Source organism: Homalodisca vitripennis, chromosome 3 (genome assembly GCF_021130785.1).
Source record: "Homalodisca vitripennis isolate AUS2020 chromosome 3, UT_GWSS_2.1, whole genome shotgun sequence".
Taxonomy (NCBI): Eukaryota; Metazoa; Arthropoda; class Insecta; order Hemiptera; family Cicadellidae; genus Homalodisca; species Homalodisca vitripennis.
The window spans coordinates 176487933-176511499 of NC_060209.1; the positions used below are offsets into that span (position 1 = coordinate 176487933).

General features: G+C 29.2%; 1 protein-coding gene across 8 annotated transcripts in view; it reads right to left on the bottom strand.

Annotated features, from left to right (window-relative positions):
- Positions 1–8441: 8441 nt before the first annotated feature.
- The window catches only part of LOC124357810 (eye-specific diacylglycerol kinase), a 613754-nt gene continuing 598628 nt past the window's right edge, over positions 8442–23567 (bottom strand). For all 8 annotated transcript variants that reach the window (XR_006921984.1, XR_006921983.1, XR_006921985.1 and 5 more), the window contains one exon: positions 8442–22624. Coding sequence is in view for 1 of the 8 variants with exons in the window: in XM_046809866.1 (XP_046665822.1) it covers positions 22575–22624 (50 nt within the window). In the remaining 7 variants the exon portion in view is untranslated. The remainder of the gene's footprint in view (positions 22625–23567) is intronic.

A 23567-nucleotide genomic window follows, 5' to 3' on the forward strand; every position in this document is an offset into this window, starting at 1 on the left:
AATTATATCTATTTTCTGTTGGTCAATTATGTTGATGATTGCCGATAGTAGTAGTAGCAATGAGAAATAGATACAAAGTACATTACTTGTCATTCTTCACAACAAATAAGTTGAGGTTGTACCTAACATATTGTAGAAAAATTAACGAGATACGTAATATATATTACATCAGCATATTTGTCTGATTCAAATGACCTTGGGTTCATTCACGGTTTTTTAAATCAGTTGGAATAGTAATAAATTGTATTACTACAGTTTATAAAGCTTCTTAAAAACATTGTGACACACAACTTTATTAGTAGATATTTTTTAGTTAAGTTGGACTAAAAAAGAAACAATTTAAATCTAGTAGGTAAAAAGTATATGTATTTTATGGGAAACAAACAGCTATTTTTTATTGTACAAGGTGATTATTTTATCGATTGCAGATAAAAAATTTGAACTTGAGAAGTATTTTTGGTCAAATTTGCCACATTTTCGACAGATTAAAAATTAGTAGGTGTTTATGGTTTATCATTGCTTTAGCTCCATTAACCCCCCTTTTTATAAACACTCCTCAGTATCAACAATATTTCTTAAATCAAGACCTTTCACAACTTGAAATTTTAAATTTTGTCAGAGCTGGATAAATATTATGTTACTTGAGAGGAATTTGGAAAATTGTGATTTGATATTTTAAAAGATTCTCATGGAATTTTTATATTATTAAAAAAGTTTTAAGGAGGTACACTGGATCTTAATTTTTGACACATCTCTACTAGCTTCAATTTTAATACCTCTCTAAAATCAAAATCTAAAAATATATTTTCTCAGCAGTGCTTAGATTTTATTTATTATGTTTTGTACATAATTATAATTTTAAAATTAATGTAAAACGTCTCAAAAATAAATTATAAAGATATTTAGTTTGTGTCAAAATTTTGTTTTCATATACTTTTTCCAAAATTGTTCCATAAAAAAGATTTGCGTTTTAAAAATATTGGGTTTGGGATGACCCCCTTTGGCAACACCCAAGAAAGGTTTAATGTGTAAATAAGTAGACAGTTGCGAGGAGGAATTTTTGACCACCTTGTGTAGAAACTTTTACAATATTTCATTAGAACAATGACTTCTAAAATTGTAACAACTGTGGGACAGTAGCGTAGCCAGAAATTTCGTTCGGGGGGGTTCCGAAACCGGGGATCGTTTTGTATGTTGTTTGCCAATGAGTTCACTGGTAAAAGGTAAATACCAAAAATATGGAGCTTCAGTAACTACGCCTTATAGAAAGTGGAAAGATGTAATAGGCAAATTCAACTCTCACAGCAACTCTAGCTAGTACCACAAATTTTCTTGTGTAGCTACAGAAACTTTACGAAGTTCGATTCTGGCCGAGTAGAAGGCACCAATGTGATGTTGCATTCACGGGATAAGAAAGAAGAAGAACAAAACAGAGCTTCACTCAAGTGTGTAATTGACACAACTATATTCTGTGAAGAAAATGAAATATCCCTTCGGGGACATTGGGCCACTGACGGCCGAAAACCCTTTAGAAAAGGAGGGCAATTTTCTAGCGTTGCTCGGGTACAGATCAAACTAACGGTCGGAAAATGCACCGGAAAAACTGATTAGAAGTTCGGCTGCTTTGGATTTCACTGATAGAGGTATTTATGAATGAGTAATAATGACGATTTTTTGTATCATTACGCTGTAGACGAGTACATCATTATCGGAAAAAAATCAAAAAAATCATTTTCGGTCGGAAATAAAATATACAAGAAAAACTCTATTGATTAGAACTTCAACTAATTCGGACTTCAGTTATTGAGGTAACCGTGTTTTTTTTATGATTGAGTTAGGGCGACGATTTTTTTATCATTAAACTGTACTCGACTAACTAGTTAATTATCGAGAAAAAAATCACTTCCGGTCGATAAATACCGAAGAAAAGCTCTCTACAGATTCAAGTTTTGACGATTTTGGATTTCACTGGTTGAGTCGTTGAGATAAAAGTGGTACTTAGAATTATGTTAGAACATTGATTTTAGGTATTAATTCAACGCCGACTAATAAATATATAATTATCAAGATAGAAAAACAAAAATAATCACTTCCGATCGGAATATACTAAGGAAAATGAAATAATACCTCAGTCAGTGAAATCCAAAGTAGTCGGAACTTCTTATCAGTAGAGTTTTTTCCGGTGTATGATCCGACCGGAAGTGATTTTTTTCAAATTTTCTTCGATAATTATATAGTTATTAGTCGGCGTTCAATTGATACCCAAAATCAATGTTCTAACATAATTCTAAGGACCACTTTTATCTCAACAACTCAACCAGTGATATCCAAAATCGTCAAAACTTGAATCTGTAGAGAGCTTTTCCTCGGTATTTTCCGTCTGGAAGTGATTTTATTGTTTTGTTTCTAGATAATTATATATGTATTAGTCGGCGTTGAATTAATACCTAAAATCGACGTCCTAACATAATTCTAAGTACCACTTTTACCTCAACCAGTGAAATCCAAAATCGTCAAAACTTGAATCTGTAGAGAGCTTTTCTTCGGTATTTACCGACCGGAAGTGATTTTTTTCTCGATAATTGATTGATTGATTTATTTCAAAAATTTATTTACAGTAAAATAGAATACATCAAAAATGTCTTGTAGGAAATTATCCCCACATGGGCATCAGCCTGTGTGTGGGGAAACAAGTTCCTCAGTCTGCACTACCAATAACACACAAAAAAAGAGTTATCATTACTCTTGTCTACAAACATTAAATTGATTGATTTAATTGATTAAAGTGACCGTTGTTAAAAATATAATTGTCCTTTCGTTTAAATCATAAAGTATCAAACGGTACTTTTGGGCTCGGCCTTTCGGATAGTGTAGTGTAATCACGGTATTTCTATAGGGCGCGGTCACGTGACGTCGCAAAGTAACCTTAAACACACACACAAAAACACAAAACACAAACACAAAAAACTTAAATTAAAATATGGAAATGAATTGTCATTAATAAAAACATTCTCATTAACAAATGAAATATGAAGATTTAACCTCTAAAATAAACCATACAAGGCCAGAGCATGGAATACATGAGTAACTTTAGTTAATAAATAATCTAAAATTTGAAAGGAATATACTTATTTAGAAAATACAATTTGAAGACTTAAAAATGTAATTTATAAAAACGTAACTTATATAAAAAAGAGCAATCAGAAAGACTTAAAAATTAGCCGATATAAGTAGAGAGAGACTTGGACCACACGTGCACACCCACGCACACACCAAACACACACACACACACACACACACACACACACACACACACACACACACACACACACACACACACACACACACACACACACACACACACACACACACACTAATCACGCACATGCACGCACCATACGTCCTCGTTGGCCTGCAGTCAAAACGATTGTACAAACTCACCAAGCACTCAGACTAACATTGATTGTAATACAAAAATATAGCAGAAATTTAATACATAAAAAAGCATATCTAGGTGTAGATTGAGGAAAAATACTGATGAAATCCATCTCGCCCAGCATCTACTAACCATTTATTGACTAATTTTTTGTACGTACTAATAGTGCAAGGTCTTGGGTTTTTTATAAAGTATGGTAATTTTGAGAAAATTATATGAGCGAAAATGATATAGGTACAGTGTACAGTTTAATGATAACAAAAATCGTCGTCCTAACTCAACCGAAAACACCACGTTTACCTCAATCACTGAAGTCCAAATTAGTTGAAGTTCTAATCAGTAGAGTTTTTCAAATGTATTTTCCGACCAAAAGAGATTTTTTTATTTTGTTCGATAATTATATACACGTCTACAGTTTAATGACACCTAAAATCAACGTCGTAACTTAATTCTAAGCGGTCATTTTACGTCCCCAAGACGAATTTGAACGAAGTGGTCGCTAATTTAAACTGTTCGCCGTGTTACGGTTCAGGTTACTTTGCGACGTCACGTGACCGCGCCCTATAGAAATACCGTGATTACACTACACTATCCGAAAGGCCGAGCCCAAAAGTACCGTTTGATACTTTATGATTTAAACGAAAGGACAATTATATTTTTAACAACGGTCACTTTAATCAATTAAATCAATCAATTTAATGTTTGTAGACAAGAGTAATGATTACTCTTTTTTTCTCCTGCTCCATGCTTCATTTTTTAATGTCTTAAAATTTCGGGGGGGGGTCCGGACCCCCTGGACCCCCCCCCTTCGCTACGTCACTGCTGTGGGATGAAATTGATTTGTATTGCTCAAAATAATACTTCTTCATAATTCAACAGCTATAAAAATATCAACTACCACTCATGTAATAAGATATAAAGTTTGTGACAACTTACTTTTATTATCATTATAATAAATATTATTACTTTATTTGCTTCTATTATAAACATAATATTAAGTCAAATATTCATAAAAACTTATTTGTATTTAAAAGTTAAATACAGTATAATATTATTTGGTAAAAATATCTTGTTTCATATAAGTTTTCCAAAATGGTTTCATAAAATGGGTTTAAGTTTGAAAAATGTTGATTTGAGGATTACTCACTAATACTAATATTATTTAGTAACATTATCTTAAAACTTAAAGAACATTTCATTAGTTAATTTATTTTCAAGATATTATTTTTGCCCCATAACTTAAAAATACTACTGCTATTTATAAAATTTACAGTTTATTTAAGCTTATTAATGTCATCTCTGATTGTCAGAAGCTATAAAATGTATAAAGATATATACGAAAACAGGCTTTTTCTCTATTATATATGTTGCTTAAAGGTTTTTTTTATTATGCGCAATCTGAAAAGCACAAACTCTTTGATACCTTTTTATACAGCTGTTAAGTAAGGATTATCATATCTTTACATTTCATACTGAATATTATATTTAATAGGTTTTATTTAATTTATTTATTAAAATGGATACAAGAACATGTTAATAATCAAAAGTTAATTACCGTACAGTAAGTATCTTTCAGTCAGTAATCCGTTAAAAATACGTAAATTCACATTTTCAACCATTTAAAGTTCATAGTATGCCAAACCATGTGTCACGTAAGGTCACTGGAAATTAACCTTTTATGGAAATTCTACAAAAAAGTCAAACAGTAATGAAAATTAAGCCCACGAATTTAAGTAAGAACACAAAATCCAATTGTGCATATTGAAATTAATGAAAATATCTAATAAAAAATGGATAAGAATAAGATTGCATGTTTACATTTTTTAATTCCTAGTAAGGGTGTATGTGCACAAATAACATGTTGATTCTTTTGTTGAAGAGCTTTGGGAATTCTAATTTGATGCATTTAATTTTTTTGTGTGAAACAACACTTACTGAAATACAGATTACTATTTCTCAAGAAGGACAAAGTGTATGCACTTGAAACCTAGCATGGTGGTTATATTTACGATGTATATGTTTAATAATAATAAAATAAAAAATGTATTTAAGCAGATTAAAAAGGTAAAAAACAGAATCACACTTTTTACTAAATCTAAGAAATAGAGAGATGAGAAAACCAGAAACAGCTCATATAATTCCTGAGAGGTCACTCGAAGCTCATAAGACTTATGAGACTTCTACAAAAAATCATATAACAATGAAAATTCAGCCTACAAAATTTAATTTTGAAATTACTTTGAGAAACAAGATGGTGGACAGCAATGCTATAGGTATAGGGTTGTTAGCCTAGCTAAGCATATCTACTTTCAGGTATTAATGTTATATGCAAGTCAGCAACGTAAGGTAATAAGCATTATATGTGGAAAGAATAATTTGTAGTACGTATACATTTATTACATACCCTTAATTTCAGTTTGAGTTTTGAGTTTACATACCCCTTTGAGTTTTTTATCAAAGTTGCGGAAGTGAGCATTGTGAAAATGACATTACTGCCTCTGTAATGAACATTCTACAACAGATGGTATATCCAAACTAATCGTATCAGTGTCAAAATTATTTTCAGTTAAATTAAGTTATAAGTTAAACAATTTAATTTTTAGATCTAAAGTAACCAGAATACATAACCGATCAAAAAAATTGTCCAATTCTGGTCCAAATGGTGAGAAGTTTCACACTAAAATTAAAAAATAAATTTGAATCACTCTGTATATTGTAATGTAAAAAGAATGATTTTAAAAGATATTGATAACAATAGTTTATTTTGAAAATGTACAAAATATGGAACAGTGTCTCTCTCTGTCTACAGGATATCTTGAGAACAAAATGAGATGTTGGTTGAATTTTATATGAAACTTCATTGTTTGATCAATAAAATCAAGTAGTATGAGTGGATATCTTGCACCTGCCCAGGATGTTATCAATGAAATGTCAATTGCTGTCAAACAGCGGCACTCCAAGTGGAAAGTGGGGACAGTAGTCCTCCTGCCATTATTACTGGCGCATTTTAATAAATATTGGTGCCAGTTACGGCAAGGCACCTTTCGGATAGTAGATAAACCATATCCCACCAGATTGTTTTTGAGATGACACACATAACCTTGACATAAAGCGAAACACAGTCTGAAGTTGTCATAGGTTAAAAATAATTGGAATTGATAATAATTTGTCTAGTTTGTACGGATGATTAATAGTGACAGGATTAAATTTTAAAGATGAAATCAAAATAATGAAAATCATTTTCAGATCCTTATAAAAATAAAACCTTCAGTAATGACAGATGAAATTAATTTGATTTTTTATGTAATGAGTTAAATAAGTTAATAGTGACATCTGTTTGGGTTGCTTTGGTGGTTTAAGTTGTTTGGATACTAAAACTTGATGTTTTTAATGTTTTAAATTTTATAAAAAGATCCATGTACAAACAAATCTTCCGTTTTTCTTTTCATCTTTGTTTTATTTAAACTGGTATTCCACATTTTGTATGTTAAAAAATACATTTATCAATATTTTTAAAAATCATTCTTTTGAAATTACAATATACAGAGTAATACAAACTTGTTTTTTTAATTTGTTGTTAGGAACTTCACAGTACTTGTACCAGAGTTGCACAAGTTTTATATCCTACTTTTCTTTAATCTGTAATTGATTCTGAATATTTTTATTTGAAAATTAAACTGTTAACTTATAAATTAGTGTAATTGAAAACATTGTTGACACTGTTAAGATTAGTTTGGATATATTGCCTGCTGTAGAATGTCCATTATAGAACCAGTAATGTCATTATCACAGTGTTCACTTACAAAAGTATAAGAAAAACTACACATTAAGGGTATATAATTAATAAAATATATTAATAAAATAAAAAGCTGAATATCTGCACTTAGCTAGGGTAAAAATAAAACATGCCTATACTCATAGCATTGCTGTCTACCATCTTGTTTCTCACAATCATTTTAAAATTAAATTTTGTGTGCCGAACTTTCATTATTGTATAACTTTTTTGCAGGAATCTCATAAGTCTTATGAACTTGCGGAGTTTCTACTCAATTTATTTCTTAAATTTAGTGAAAAGCGTGATTTCTGCGTTTTACATTTTCAATCTGGTAAAATTCATTTTTTTAAATTTTATTATTATTAAACATACAGAGCTTAAGCATAACCATTATGCTGTTTCAAGTACATAAGTTTTCCCATTCCTGTGATATGAGTCAGTGAGTGGTATTTGGCACTTTACATTAAATATTATATCAGATTAGAATTTCCAAAGCTCTTTGGTATCTAATTTCATATAATTTGAGACAAAAAAGTTGTTTGTGCTATTAGAATTTTGATATTACAAATAAAACAATGTTCTGCTTCTGTACCCCAAATTTTATGATGATCATAGACAAATCACTTTTCTCAATTAAAATTAAGGAAGAAGAGAAAAATAAATTTGGCCACAGAGTTGCTACCTACCATAACATAATTTCTTAAAATTTTCCAATACTTTTAGGCTTAAGACCACTAACTATAGGACAGCAGTGAAGGTGTTCACTACATGTATTATGCTGAACCCTTATAGTACAGCAGTTTAACGCGTTGACTGGGACATGCACCATAGTGAGTACTTTAGTGTTACACAGTGGCGTAACAAGGAGTTGGGTTAAGGGGGAGGGGGGAGAGAATAATACTTATTGAAGATGACACCACACTGAGGGTTTGGGGTAAATCAAAATTCTAATGAATTAGATACGCCTAATTCAAAGTAAAGGATTCAAATGCTGTATTTGCAAACATTATACAGAGTGAGTTTTATGTCCTGGCACACCTGGATATAATTTAAACGGCCCGAGATATCTATGTGAAACCTTGACCCTACCTATTATAACATGTTTTTTTAATTTTTCAAGTTGTTGAAAATTTTGCCCCCCTTTTCTAAAGGGGGGTAAATGGGGGCAACTAAACATTTTCAAATACAAACCCCTATGAATACCCATTGGTTAGGAAATAAAACAAATCGTTTGTCTTAAGAGCATCTTTATTCAAATGTTAATGATGAATGAACCAGTGTACCTAAAAATGTATTTCAAAATAAAAAAAGAAAACATACTTGCATCCATATTGTTTTCCATAACGTTATGTGTGTAAAACATTTAATTATAATCTAAGAATGAAAATGTTAATGTGAATGGATTAAATTTCATTGTTTAATATAGTCACTAATAGCATTTAAGAATAAAATTAATTATAAATATCAATAATGTAGAATAAACATTGAAAAATGCTAACTCAAACAAACACCTCATTAAAAACTACCGTACATAACTCTTAACTGATATTAATGTGGTTTTAAATTACTGACGTTTACAAAATAAAACAATACGGCTTACTTTCACGGTGTCAAATTGTTTTACACACATCACATTATTCAAGAAAAATAAACAAAATAAAAGACAGCTACATTAGATATGTGATTGTCATTTTATGTACAACATTTTATATACAGATGTAGGAAATATTTTTAAGTGTATTTACATACTAATTGAAACAAACATAAATATCTAACAAACTCGTAACAATAACAGTGATCGAAAACATGAATAAAACTCAACTTTTTTAGACTTTTGGTACTTTAATCACTAAACTGGAATTTTTTACTACTTTAACCGCAAAATGAGACTGTATAATCAGTGTAAACAGAACTATATAGGCCTACAGTCAATCAGTTTCCTTAGAGAAAGAATCAAATTAATGCCATTAAAGTAACATCCATCCATCCATCCATCCATAAAAAGTATAGCATTCTTGCAGTTCTCACACAAATCAGAAGACTGATAATCCCTAAATATTGGTTAAATCATTACATCCATCAATAGTTACAATTCTTTGGAATTTGGGTTTTATCCCAAATAAAACTAATGATCTCTATACATTAGTTAAATCATTACTTTGACCAAACTAGTAATTTGTTGGCATTTCAGAATTTTCCTCAAAGTGAACAAAAAACAAAGTGTTCTATAAAAACACAAACTGAATTTATAACATTTTTGACACTCTATAACAAATGTTGAATATAATTTTTAAAACTGAATATTTACAAATACCAGTATAGTACATTGTTTTTTTTTTTTTACAGGTAGTATATTTCACAATTAGTGACTACATGCCCTTTGTACCTCAGCATGTACTGACAACAATTCTACATACAAGGTTCTCTAAACTGGACTAGGTATGGAGAGCTTAGTTAGCTTCTTCTGATCATATTACCTCATTATCTTAATAAATTTTCTTTATTGTTACTTGTATTTTATCACTTTACAAGAAGAAGATATTATGTAGTGTCTGTATTGTTTACAAAGCAAATATACAAAGGTAATTATTTATCAATTTGTTTGCTAATTAGTTACTTTTGTGTTTTACCTTTACATTCTTATTTTGGTTTAAATCTGACAGAATGATTCTAATTTCTTACATAATTTAAGGTAAACAAATGATATAATTATTTCATGCTACATCATAATTCATGATAAGACAAATCATTATGAAACATTAAAATGCCTCAATTTGTTAATTACAAACAAAACAGTTTATGAATTATAAATTTACCAATAAATAAACAGGTTATGTGACTTATTGTGTTTCAAGGTTAAAAATTTAAAATTACATTAAGTGACTAAGATAATGAGTTGTAGAAGCAGCAAAGAAATATTAAGTTACTCTGAAATACACCCAATATCTCTTTTGTCTTTTTTACTTACGAGATATGAATCTGACAAGAGTAATATGCAGTTTAATTAAGAGCAATTTTGTGTTTTATTCGCATTTTAACACAATTCATTAAATGCAATGAAGAAGTTTGATTTATTAAAATTCCATTTGATAAAAATGAAACACTTCTAAACAGCATTATTTATTTTTTAATATTTATTTTCAATTATTTATTTTAAATTAAATATTTTTACCATATTTAAAATTATTCCATTACTATTTGATTCCATTGGGCACTGACGTTTAACAGGTAAGGAAACCAAGTCATCATTATGCTTGGAATAATTTGTGTGGGATCAATTTCTCTAAACAACTCTTTGTGAGGACTATTTTTATATCCAGACGATGTTAAATACTGAGTGAACTTCCTACTATAACTTATGTTGATAACAATTTAATAAACAGTTTAGTAAAGATCTTGATATTTAATTTTTGTTACAAGTATATTTTGTGTACCAATTACAATTATTGAGTTATCTAAACTACAAGATAAAATTTAGCTTTGTGAATAGAATTTGCAATGATAAAAAATTAGTAATTGTACTAAATTTAGGATGTGTTAATAATTTAACTTATTTACTACTAACATCTCTGATCAGAGACCTTTCACCATTATTGCAATATACGCTTAGTTTGCCTTCAGCATTGGTGCTAGGCCATTGACTTTTCATAGCTGTTGTTAGTAACCTGATATTGTTATATTTGAGTCAGGAGCTCAATAGTTTCATTTTCAGTAATTGTGAAGTGTCTTTGTTTGTGTTACATCATAATACTATCTGTGCTCCATGGATTGTAATGACAGGGTCAAGTACAACTACGGATAACAAATAACAAGACTTCTTCTTTGGCAGTAACTTAGAACAAAATGTGTACTTAACTGATTTGGCAAGTGGGAGGCCCCTAAGAAATTTCAGAGGGTGATGGGAGTTATGTTTTAAATAGTGTAAGTAAAAATGATACAAGGATTTAATTTAGTGAAATGGGACTTTTAAGACAGTAAAAACTTTTTGTTAGTGCTGTCTGTGATTAGAGACAAAACTGATGGGATCACATTTCCGAGAAATTTGGTATCCGAAATTTGTTTTTCCTTTCCTGGAATAACCTCATGATAAGGTATGTTTATAAGTAAAAAAAGTTTTTAGCATGAGTAATGAGTTTAAATATAAATTTTTTAGCTGTGTATCTGTTAAAGTAACATAAATGACCATTTCAGTTCCATATATAAATAACAATATTTAAATACTAACTAACAATTTAAACAGTTGTTTAAAATCTTTATCAATTTCTAACGGGTTTTCTAATTACAAGTATTCAGTACTAACAATTTAACGATAAAAATTGCATCTTTTAAAATCCAATTTGTAATAATCAACAAATATTAATAACTGTATTAAATGTTAATTTTGTAACTAATTTAAAGTAACCTAACTGTCCATTCCAATATCATGGGTAAATAACAATACTTAAAATTTTATATTATTTGTTTACCAATTTCTAATGAAAAGCGCATTTGATTCAAAAACACTTTTATTTCAAAGTTATAATAATACCATATGTCATTTACAAGAAACCTTGTAAAACCTTTTTACAAGAGAGTAAAAGGTTTTGACATCACTATCATAGTAAACTACAATCTGTGAATTAATTATATCACAGTGAATAGCAAAGTGATTGAAGTACCAAAAATTCAACAGTTTATATAGCATGTATATTTAGAAAACGTAACAAAATTTATAATTATAGTTCACACAAAGCAAAACAAAACAACTTAAAAACACACACAAAAAATTAAAAATACACTGAAAAAATTAATAATATTGCTAATTAATACTTCACTATTAATGAATTATTAGTAAATAATACCATACACATTTTGGCATGTGATGATCTGAAAAACCAATGCTATGGGGTACTTTTTGTGTACTGGTCCATTTTGAGGCACATATTTAAATTTATCAACACGAAAAATAAAAATGAAATTGGAATTCAATACGTTGTCAAACAACTTGTCTTACAGTTCTTTGTTTCCCATCCAGATAACAGTAACAACTCCAATCTTAATACAAAAATTATGTTGAATGCATGAAAACTCTTGAACATGCATGAAAATAATATATTTCCTTTTGCTGAAATGTGCCTAAAAAGGTTTTGGATCATTAATTTCAAAGAGAATAAAATTGGGGGAAGTTTATTTATCAAAAGTACAAACATTTTTATTTAGTTGCTCATTTTATCACTTTACATTCATGACAGTGTTAGCTATTTAACAGTTTTCCAAAGCCTCAACATAAAAATTACTGTAGAGTTAGTTATCAGCGTTTATCTCACTTATAAATTGCAAAATATTTTGTGAAAAAACAAGGTTATATGCATTAAACCAGTCCATATGATTTGCTGAAATGATTGTTCGAAAAAGTAGGTAAAACATTTTGACAATTAATTAGGTATTCTTACCTCTGTTAAATCCAAAAACAACCGTGAGGTGTTGTCAAAAGTTACATTTTTCGGAAATATTAAATATTACTCAAAAGAACTCTAAATTGTACAAAAGTATATTAGAATTAATGATTAATTCATAAACTATTGTATTTCATCTCATGATGAAGTATTGGACTCAAATGGTACTAATTGAAGTGTTGCAACTGTTGCTTACAAATTATGTACTACTGTATTGATAACTAGCAAATGACTGTTAAGTCACTAATAAAAAATATATTCTATATTGAACGTAGCAAAGATTCTATAAAAGTATATCTTTGTCAGCGTGGGGGTATAGTCTACGTGGAAAAAAACTTTTCAGATACATCAAATTAGAAATAGACTAAAACATACAGAGAGTTTTTATACCATATATTATATCAATAGTAATGTGGCCAAGCATGTTCTAATATATTTGGTTAAGAACCAGTGATGAATATTGATTCTGAAAGAAAATAGATTTATTTAAATAAGAATACATGCTACTATAAAATATAACTTTTAACTGCTTGACATAATTAATACATGTTTTCTATGAAAAGACAGTTTTAAATACTCTTACCAAAGCAGATGGAATTTCAACACACAGCATCACATGCCAAAATCTTATAACAAAACCATAAAATGTTTATGAATAATACTAAAACAGCTATAAGAAATGAATGAAAATGTATCACTTGTGTGGGTAGGAGAATCGATCAATTCCATAGATGCAGCTTCAGAGACCGTTGAAGGCCTGTTACTAAATCCACCCAACTGAATATAACTCTTATATCACCAACAACACAACAACTAAATATAACTATCTTACATGTATGTCTTTTACAACATAACTACGACATTCAATACTTTAGGTGCCTAAATATGGCTTTAACCTTGAAGAAGAAGATGGTTGGATAACAAGTTCAGTTCAAGATTATTTGTATGCTGTAAAGCTAGGCTAAAGAGGTAAAACTAAAATTTTGCTACAATTTTGTTGTAAGCACCAGTAAACAAACCGCTTGAAAGGAAGCACAACCCTGTATTGGGTTAGGTACGAATAAAATGTACAAACTTGTTTAACTCCACCTTCTTCTCAAGCCTAGAATATAATTTCAAGTTAGAATTTCAATCGTTGATGTTTAGACATAGACCGTACATCATAACCTACTAACAGTTCAAACTTTCAGAGACAAGAATTGATGACCAGTTAATATACATGTGTTTGTGTATTTTATTGAATAGCTAATAAAATAAAACAGAAATAAAAAAATAGTAAAATTAACATAACTGACAGACAAATTCTAAAAGCAAACATTATTTGATAACCCTGAGGAGGTGAGATTTATTTTTACCATATTGGGGAGAATGTTTCTTTCAAAGATCTATTAATAGAACTAGTATATTGTTATCTTATCTTGTGGGGATATATGTATTCCTGCATTATTAATCTTTCTCTTTAGTTAGCAATTATAAAACTGATAATGAATTCATCCAAGACTTGGACAGATATTTTATAATTTTAGGATATACAAAGTCATAACTCTGTTTCAGTTATTGTTAATTATTCACATGGAATATTTATTCCACCAATTCAAATAAGGTAAAAAAATGAAATTGGAATGTCCCACATAAATACGACATAGTATTAAAAATAGACAAGAGTTTGAAATTTCCTTTACTTGAGAAATTTATTACCTCTTGGAGGTTTATAGCAACCTAGAAATAACATACCAAAGAAAAACAAAATTCATTGTAACTAAGATTTCCAAAAAATAAAAGAAACTAAATCATTAAACTTTAACAGGAATATTTTGTTCATTGTTAATTTGTAATAAGTTTATTGTTCATTGTTGTTTATTAACTCATGCCAGAAAGCCTACTACGATTCTAACCACCACAACACCCAATTTGACATTACATCAAACACATACTCTGACATGTACTCATTATTCATTGTTTTCAGTCTTTTAAAATTCAAAACACAGATCTGTATACAGTTTTGGGGAATTTATTTATGGATAAGTTTTTTCAAACCGTATTATTCATTTATTGAATAAAATGATTGTCTAGTAAACACAGTAGATAACTACAGTTGTTTGTAAAACTGAATCTAAACAATAAACAAGTGTATCAAAATAAGTACTGAAGTATAAAATGTAAAAGAAATATATAAATAAATTAGTTCACAAAGAATTATTATTGAATGTTTCAACAAATTAGAATTATAAAAGTAAAAAAAAAAAACAAATAAAGAAGCAAATGCGGACTGGAAAGTTGACTAACAATACAGAAACGACTAAGGCAAATATTTACAGTGGTAACTTTAACAAGTGGAAGAACTCACACTATAAAGCACATTTCACAATTTCATTATCAATCAAATTACACAAATAAGTTATAAGTACAGTATAAGGCTCTAAGTTGGATAAGTCTAAAGGTCGACAATATACTGAATACAAATATCAGGAACAGTCTGCTAGGAGTAATAAATTACTTCTGATGATTTTTGTCACTGCCTGTTCATTAATAATATTAAAGTATTAAATGTGTGTGAGGGGTTTTGGTTCCTATAATATTATACTGTTCCACTATTGTAGACAAGGCTTCTTTTTGGAAAATTGGAAACAGGATAAAAATCACTTATATGTGTATTAAAATTATAGAGTGACAACTCACTATATCATATGACGTAAAATGGTTTCAGATTTAAAATAGATTCTTTATGGGCAAAAATCAAGTTGGTTGCCGGTACAGCCTGTTTTAACATTACCTATCTATACTGAAAAAGTTAGTAGAAACTAGCAGAATCTGTCATTTAAAAGATGATAATGTAAACTCAGATAATGTTACGTATAATAAAATACTGTTCATATGGACCTCAACCTAACTGTTTGTGTAGTTAGAAGTGATTTTGTTTCTCAAAATTAGATAGTCTTCAAATTCAAGAAAACCACCTCAAAGAACTAAACAAATTTTGATAAACACAATTGAAATTTGTAGAAACACTAAGCTCAACAATAATCTGAGATTTCAGTGACAAAATTCATCCACATGACATCTGGTCTTCCAAAGTAAATAGGCGAGAGTTGTTCAACACCAACACAATACAACAATACAATACGAATACAATAACCTTAAAGTACAATACGGTATTGCTAGTTTCACGTATTACTTGCTAGTTATAACTACTCCCATCACTGATCTATTAGTATCCACAGTTTAAAACTATGTACCAAACAATTGAATTATGATTTCCTTTAATGAAAGAAAACGAATTCAATTGAAAAACTTTATACAAAATAAATATAATACAACTGAAGTACATATAACGATGTCACAATAGAAATATATTTCCATCTACACACCACAGTAGTAATAGTTTTCTTTTTTCATTTTATTTTTATCATCTAAGCTAAACGAATATCATGTGAAATGTTTTAGTGTAATTTTGTCATCATCTATACACTCGAATCCAGGTCGATCCACGTTTTAAAATATTTATTATATGCAATAATGAAACAATTGTACTTAAAAAAACAGTGCTCAATTGATAAACGAATTTAACCTGATGGTACCTAATCAGAAATAAGTTTAAACATTGGTTTGTTGGTTATAGTTCTATTTTAATAATAAAATACCAAACTTTTAGGACTTCAGTTGTGTGAGATATGTAAGGAAAGGAGATAATATATTGAAATGTATTGTGTTCTTCTGAGGACGAAAGTCTTAAGACATTTATTTTTCATATGTATTTATTAAATTGTTGTATCAACAAGATAGTGATTACTTCTCTAAGAGATACGCAAAAAAATATTCTTCTTTTGCTGAAAATACTTTTAGTCAAAATGCATTAAAATTACTTTATTCATGTATAGTCTGTGATTGTCCCATTCAAACCTACATATCCTCAATAATAATACTGAAGCATAATGGCTATACTCTTAATTGCAAATATGCTTAGATAAGAAATCTTCAACAGAGAACGCATGACACATGTTACCATGGTATCTTAATAGAATTTAAAATTTGTTGGCATTTTATAATGTTGTGTGGGATATAGGAGAATCATCTGCTTATGGTGTACCTGAAATTGCTTTGTATTTTACAATAAAGTTTCATATTCACCGTTTCAGTAACCTTCTTGTGGGTATTTTTAAATCTTCATATTTAGAAAAGTGTTTAGCCCAGGAGTAAATTTATTGTTAAATAACTTTTCTGATAATCTGTTTATGGTATTACTGTATAACTTCTACAACCAAAATTTTGCTGACACAAGGTCTCTATGCCCATGATTCTTTAAAAAAGGTAAGTTTTTAATGTTGTGAAGACCAAGACGTTCAAGACCAATTCAAATTTTACGAATACATCCTTTCAACTATTTTAAAAGTAAAAATCATTGCTATCAACTGTTGGTCTATTGAACTGTTGTTATGTAGTAACATTGAAAAATTATCATAACATTTATTAATTCAGATATAATTTGCTATTAAATTAAAACTTCAAAAAAGTTTAAATTGGTTTCATTTTAAACATTTTATAAAAATATCTCATATACACTTCTACAGACCAATCAATATAAAGTGTTTAAAAAGGGACATCCAAGTGTTTTCAAAAATTCATTCTTTATTGTTTTAAACAATGAAATGAATATAGTTATGATATTTTTAGAACGTCTGTCAAAACAATTATACAGTGGTCTAATATTGCTATATGTTAATACTTATATCAATACCATTCAAATTTTAGTAGGACATATTATCAGTAAAGGAATCTTTAAAATAGCTGAACATGTTTGTCAGATCAGAAAAAAATGTACCAACAGTTCGAGGATTTCAATTTTGATTAGTTTGAAATACTAGATTAAATGAAATGTACTTGTCTATAAATCTTATATAAACATTCAAAAATTTCTGGAAAAATTCTTGTTATGACAGGGTTATAATGTAATAGTAGGGTTGTCTTTGCATAATTTAATAAAGTTCCTCAGCACTGACGGAGGTGTGATACTCAAAGAAGATGGGGACAAGGGGCTTTTTAAGTTCATAAAAGAGATCACAAGGGGCTTTTTAAGTTCATAAAAGAGATCACCAACCATTTCACTGATACTCAAATAGTAACCGCCTGTAGAGATTTTACTACAAGTTTTACCAAATATCTAGTTCACCCATAAATGTCACTTAGCATGTATTCACACTGGAAACAATCACTTGGGCAAGATCTAAGATTATGAAATCCAGCTATTGAAACCGTAGTAGGTGAAACAATGCTACCAGAGCAACAGGTATTGAAGTAGGTCAAACTGTGGTAGGTGAAACAGTGCAAAAGGTCCTGAAGTAGGTCAAACAGTAGTATATGAAACAGTGCTACCAGTGCAACAGGTCCTGAAGTAGGTCAAACTGTGCTAGGTGAAACATTGCTACCAGAGCAACAGGTATTGAAGTAGGTCAAACTGTGGTAGGTGAAACAGTGCAACAGGTCCTGAAGTAGGTCAAACAGTAGTATATGAAACAGTGCTACCAGTGCAACAGGTCCTGAAGTAGGTCAAACTGTGCTAGGTGAAACATTGCTACCAGAGCAACAGGTATTGAAGTAGGTCAAACTGTGCTAGGTGAAACATTGCTACCAGTGCAACAGGTCCTGAAGTAGGTCAAACAGTAGTATATGAAACAGTGTTACCAGAGCAACAGGTCCGAAGTAGGATAAAATATTGAGTTGAAGGAAACTTCTTTATTGTCTGTTAAATCCAATGGTAGAAAGAGTGTTTCCTAATGCAATTCAATGATTAAAGCTTTAGCTGATATTGAACTATTACTAAATTAACTCCAATATTTATTTTGATAGCTTAGGCTGCCAACATTTTTTTCTGCGTACTTGTTGGATTGGAAGAATGAAATATTAGGAAATCTTAGTTGCAGCCCAATTATGTTTGAATAGTTATATGGAAACAGTGTTTTATCATATGCCAGTTTTACAATGAAATTTAATCAGTTTCACCTTTTATGTTTATTATATTTTACCGCCTTATGATGCATGAGTGGATTTCTGAGCAGAAATCATTGTTTACAGAAGAAAAACGGATCATTACATTGATTTACAGTGTAAACAAAATAAGGTAGTTACTAAATTATTAAAATGTATTCTCTTAACAGAATTGAAGAGGTGTGCAGCTGGACACCACAAAACTGGCAGGAAATGTTACTGTGGGTTTGTGAAAATCCCTAGAATTGGAAAAACAAAAAAGTCTGATATAATACAGGAATATATGACCTGAATATATATAAACTTATTAAAAATGGAGGGTAAGGAAACAATTTTTACAACTTTACTTTCTTTGTAGGATTGCGAAAATGTTTAAGATGTAATTCATTTAGAGTATATATCACAGAGAGATCTCTAAATTTTATTTCTATGATACAATATTAATTGCAGTGTTTAATTTGATATTATTGATTACTGAAAAGAATTTTCCTTATGAACATTTAGAAATAAGTAATTACTACTCCAACTGGTTTAAGTTTATTTATTTAAAATTTTGTTTTTACCAATTATTTTATTATTATTTCAATTAAATCATTGAAATAAATTATTGTAATTATTTTATTTTAACATTAAGTTTAATACTACTTATATAGAACCATACAAAGGTTTTAGGAAGTTACTAACATAGTAAAAGTAACAGTTGCTAAATGACAAATATGGATCAATACACGATGACATAATTACATTAAAACTGGATCACAAGTTCACAACATATACAGAGGTTTCCTTAAATAGAGTTAGATCTATTTACATTAGTTAACCAAATTAGATTGGTATCAATCGCATGTTCATTTATTCAAGAACATGTTTTAAAAGGGACAAATGGTAGAGTTGGAGATTTAATACTTGAACTTAAAGGGAAAGTGTTGATAGTAAGGTGAAATTTTGTAGTGGCTCAATTATATAAATAAGTGATATTACTATTTCAAGTGTTTTCAAATACTCATAATTAATCAGTTCTACAAAGTTAGAGGGTAGATTTGGCTAGATCAATGGCTAGAAAGCCATCTTTCTAGTAATTGATTACAACAATCAAAACCTGGAAAATGTTTTGATGTTGTTAGATTGGATTTGCTGCAAAGTTTCATGGCCTTTCACGAAGAAGTTATGCATTTTAAAATCGATACTTGTAATCTGAAAGCACATCCAATATATGTAATCATAAAGGAATTTTATAAACTATATTAGTTCCATTCCAATCACAACTTACCACCTACCATTTTTACGCCTACCAAAACAGATACCATTACTGTAAATGACACTTTTTAATCTTTTACATCATTGCCCCAATTCACAAAAAATAAATACAACTTTACTCCTAAACCCATCCTTTTTTGGCTTTGTCTTTACAAGTTAAACATATAAAGATCTAGCAATTATTACAGATCCAATGTTACTTGCATACAATGTAGACATGTTTTCTTTTTTTACAAGTTTTATTGGTCATCTGTTTTAAGCATAATTGACATAAATAATAAGTTGTCAGTTCTTGTAACAAAACTTATTAGTTCTGTACATAAAAAAAAACCTTAGGTCTATGAGAATCAAATTAATTTTAATTGTGATTATATTTTTAACATTTTCATAACATTAAATAACTTAAGTAGGTACTGACTTATCTGTATCAAAGTTCTTTACAAAATTATAAAATTATTACTGCAACAAAATAAGAATTTGACAGTTTTTCACTTGATTGAATATGAATTATTTCATATTCAAACTAACTTACATGGTTTACACCATTTAAAATTCAATACTTAGATCAGAAAGTGTGTCAAGGAATATATAACTAAATTTTAACAAAGTTCTGATAACTTATCAAATATTAAAACAAGTTGTGTCAAGATTAGACATATTAAAATTGGGTGTGTCTGTGAAGATGATAACAGAGTAGGAAGATATTAGACAGAATACTGTGATTGTTAAGCAGTGTTGGAAATATTTACACAAAAAAATTCCTGTGAAGCTTAGAATCAGAAAGTTTGCGCTAGAGTAAGTAAATTCGTACTTTGATAAAATTAATAATTTTATTATGTAATCTGGATTGAATAAAATTAATAATTTTGGATTTAGTTTTCATAGTTTGATCTTGCATTATGTATAGTTATTAATAAAAAATATAATATAATGCTATTGTATTTAAAAATATAACCATAGTTATTACATGGGGATTCAGCCTTTAAATTCCATGCTACCCAAGAGTTCAAAATTCGAATATAATTAATGAAGTATAAATCCAAATATTTAGAAAGTGTAAATTGGGAAGTAATAAAAATGTTTCTTGTTATAATACAGAAATTAATATTTATACTTTAGTGTTTTACTTTTTAATAACATCAATATTAAGTACCTACAGTCATGGTATCAAAAATACAACATTAATTACAAGAATAAAGAATATTCAGTTGCTGTAAGAGCAATATTATAGAGGTCAACATGTTATATTAACTTAGGAAGTTTTTAAATATATAATTAATTATATATAAACAAATAGTTTTTTTTAATCTTAACTAAATTGTTTCAAAATTTTATGTCTTGCACTCCATGGACCGTCTAATGATTCAAGATAGTATTTTTATCATAGTTCTGTTGGGTGTGGAGTGTTAAAATCTACCCCAAATCAATGCTTACATAAAAAGGCGGATAAAACTTTGCAACATTTCACCTTGTTCCCTTATGTACATTACTTATAGAGCTGAAAATATAGATATGGACAGACATTGCAAGCTTATTGAATAGATAAGTTACATCAAAATGTTCATTTCATATGTGCAAAAAAGGCCATAAGTTCAAATAGGTAGTAGAAGACTATACATTTTACAATACAAATTCTTTTAATTTTTAGTTGAAATATATATTCTATGTATACAATGAGTAAAAACATCCTAATACTTATTCATTTCATATTTTTAGTTTCTATATATAATATGCAAGTAGTTCGCTGAATATAAAACAAGTTGGTGTCTTCTTAGTTCTTACAATAGTTATAAATATAATTTAAGGAGTGCATTCAGGCTAAACAGGGTATTGGTCTTGGAGTAGAAGCCCCCAAATATATACAAGGTCCCATTGCAAAGCACAAGAAATACAAATACTATACTCATGCTTCTTGAAAATCGTACAGTATTAATGCAAAAACACTGATTAGTTTTTTTATATAATTCAGAAGCATTACTCTACATATTTCACTGAGATTTGTTATTTGTATTGTTATAGTAAAGAGTTTGTTACAGAATTTGTATTAAATTGACTTGATTTAAAGACAAACTGTAAATCATAAATACTAGTTATATTTCGTAAGATAATCTAATATGTTTAACAAAAAACACCATAAAAGTTAATATTTTTAATTAAACACTTTGGCACCGCATATTATTTTTTATCAATAAGTAAAATTATATATCAGGAGTAAAAAAATAAAATAAAGTTACACTATATGCACCATTTGATAATAGATACAACATGCATTTTCCTAACCGTAAATGCAAATAGTGCACAACCTATACAAGTAGTACAAAAAATAAATCATTTCACAAAATAAAATTCCAAATACTCAAGAGAAAAAGGCTCATTTTGATTAATTTTCTGTACAATATGTTAAAATTTACAAGAATGACTTGTTCAGAGGTTCACAGTAGATCAGAATATCTCATAATGCTTGAATGATAGACAATCTTCAGTATTAAAAATAGTGTCCATTATGTTAAAATATGATTGCACTATTAGTTCTACACCTAAGAGACTGACGTATGTTACGATACTGTATTAGAAAACAACACGGTAGTATGAAGTGAAGGCATTGCTAGGTCTGCAGTTGATATGATGAAGCAGGAGGGGGATAATTGACGAGATATCGGGATTCAAGCACACAACGACAAACCCGGCCTCAGACCACCGTCTCCACATCTTCACCGGTCAGCTGGAAACTCTCTTGGCCTGGAAAACAAAATCAGTAAGGCGGGGAAGTATTAGAGTTATACAATGAATTCAGAAAGGCTTGAAGTCCCAATCCTGCCTGTAAAAAGATATGTTACCTGTACTCACTTTTCCTGTCACAGTTCACTAAGGGTATTTCAAATTAACCCTTTGATTAAACTCATTCAAAGCTGTGGCTTCATGTCACAGTCAGATGGTTGAACGTTTGGTGTGGCTTCACTTTCATTTCTATATAGGGGTTATTTTGAAAATAAGGAATTACTTGTAAATTAGATGATTAACCTAAAAGGACCATAAAATAAGAGGACTTTGATCCAATGCAATCTTTTCACCACTAGTAGCTTTCTTCCTCTTATTTACTTCACTCAGGTACAGTTTTAAAGTTTTGTAAAGTGTAACAAAATGTCAAATATAATATACACAGAATCCTTAAATTGCAAAAGGTTTTGTTCACTATATAATTTATGATTGCTTAAGTGATGAATATATTTCAATCACACAGAGGTGACATTTAACTTGTGATAAAAGTTTCACCATTTTAGATTGAAAATAAATTTAGTGAATATATCAGACCACTAAATAATTATACAAATAATCGCTGATTTAATGTTCAATTATTATTATGGGGGCTTCTGCAGCAAAATTTAAATATTATAACTGACAATTTGAAATTTTCTATGCACATTTTTGAGGTATGATTCTCTGTCATGTTATTGAAAAAATATAACACATCAATAAACATAAGCAGTGTACTTATAAAATACATTTTTTTTAAATATTACTGGTGAAATTTCACAGCTTGTTTTAAAAAATGTACGTCAGAGTGCCGATCCACCAGTTTACTAGCACGACAGCCTGTCCATCAATAGTAGAATCAAGAAGATTAATTGGCCACTAAATAAAAGTTTATTACAATTAAATTCATCAAAATAATTTATTTACA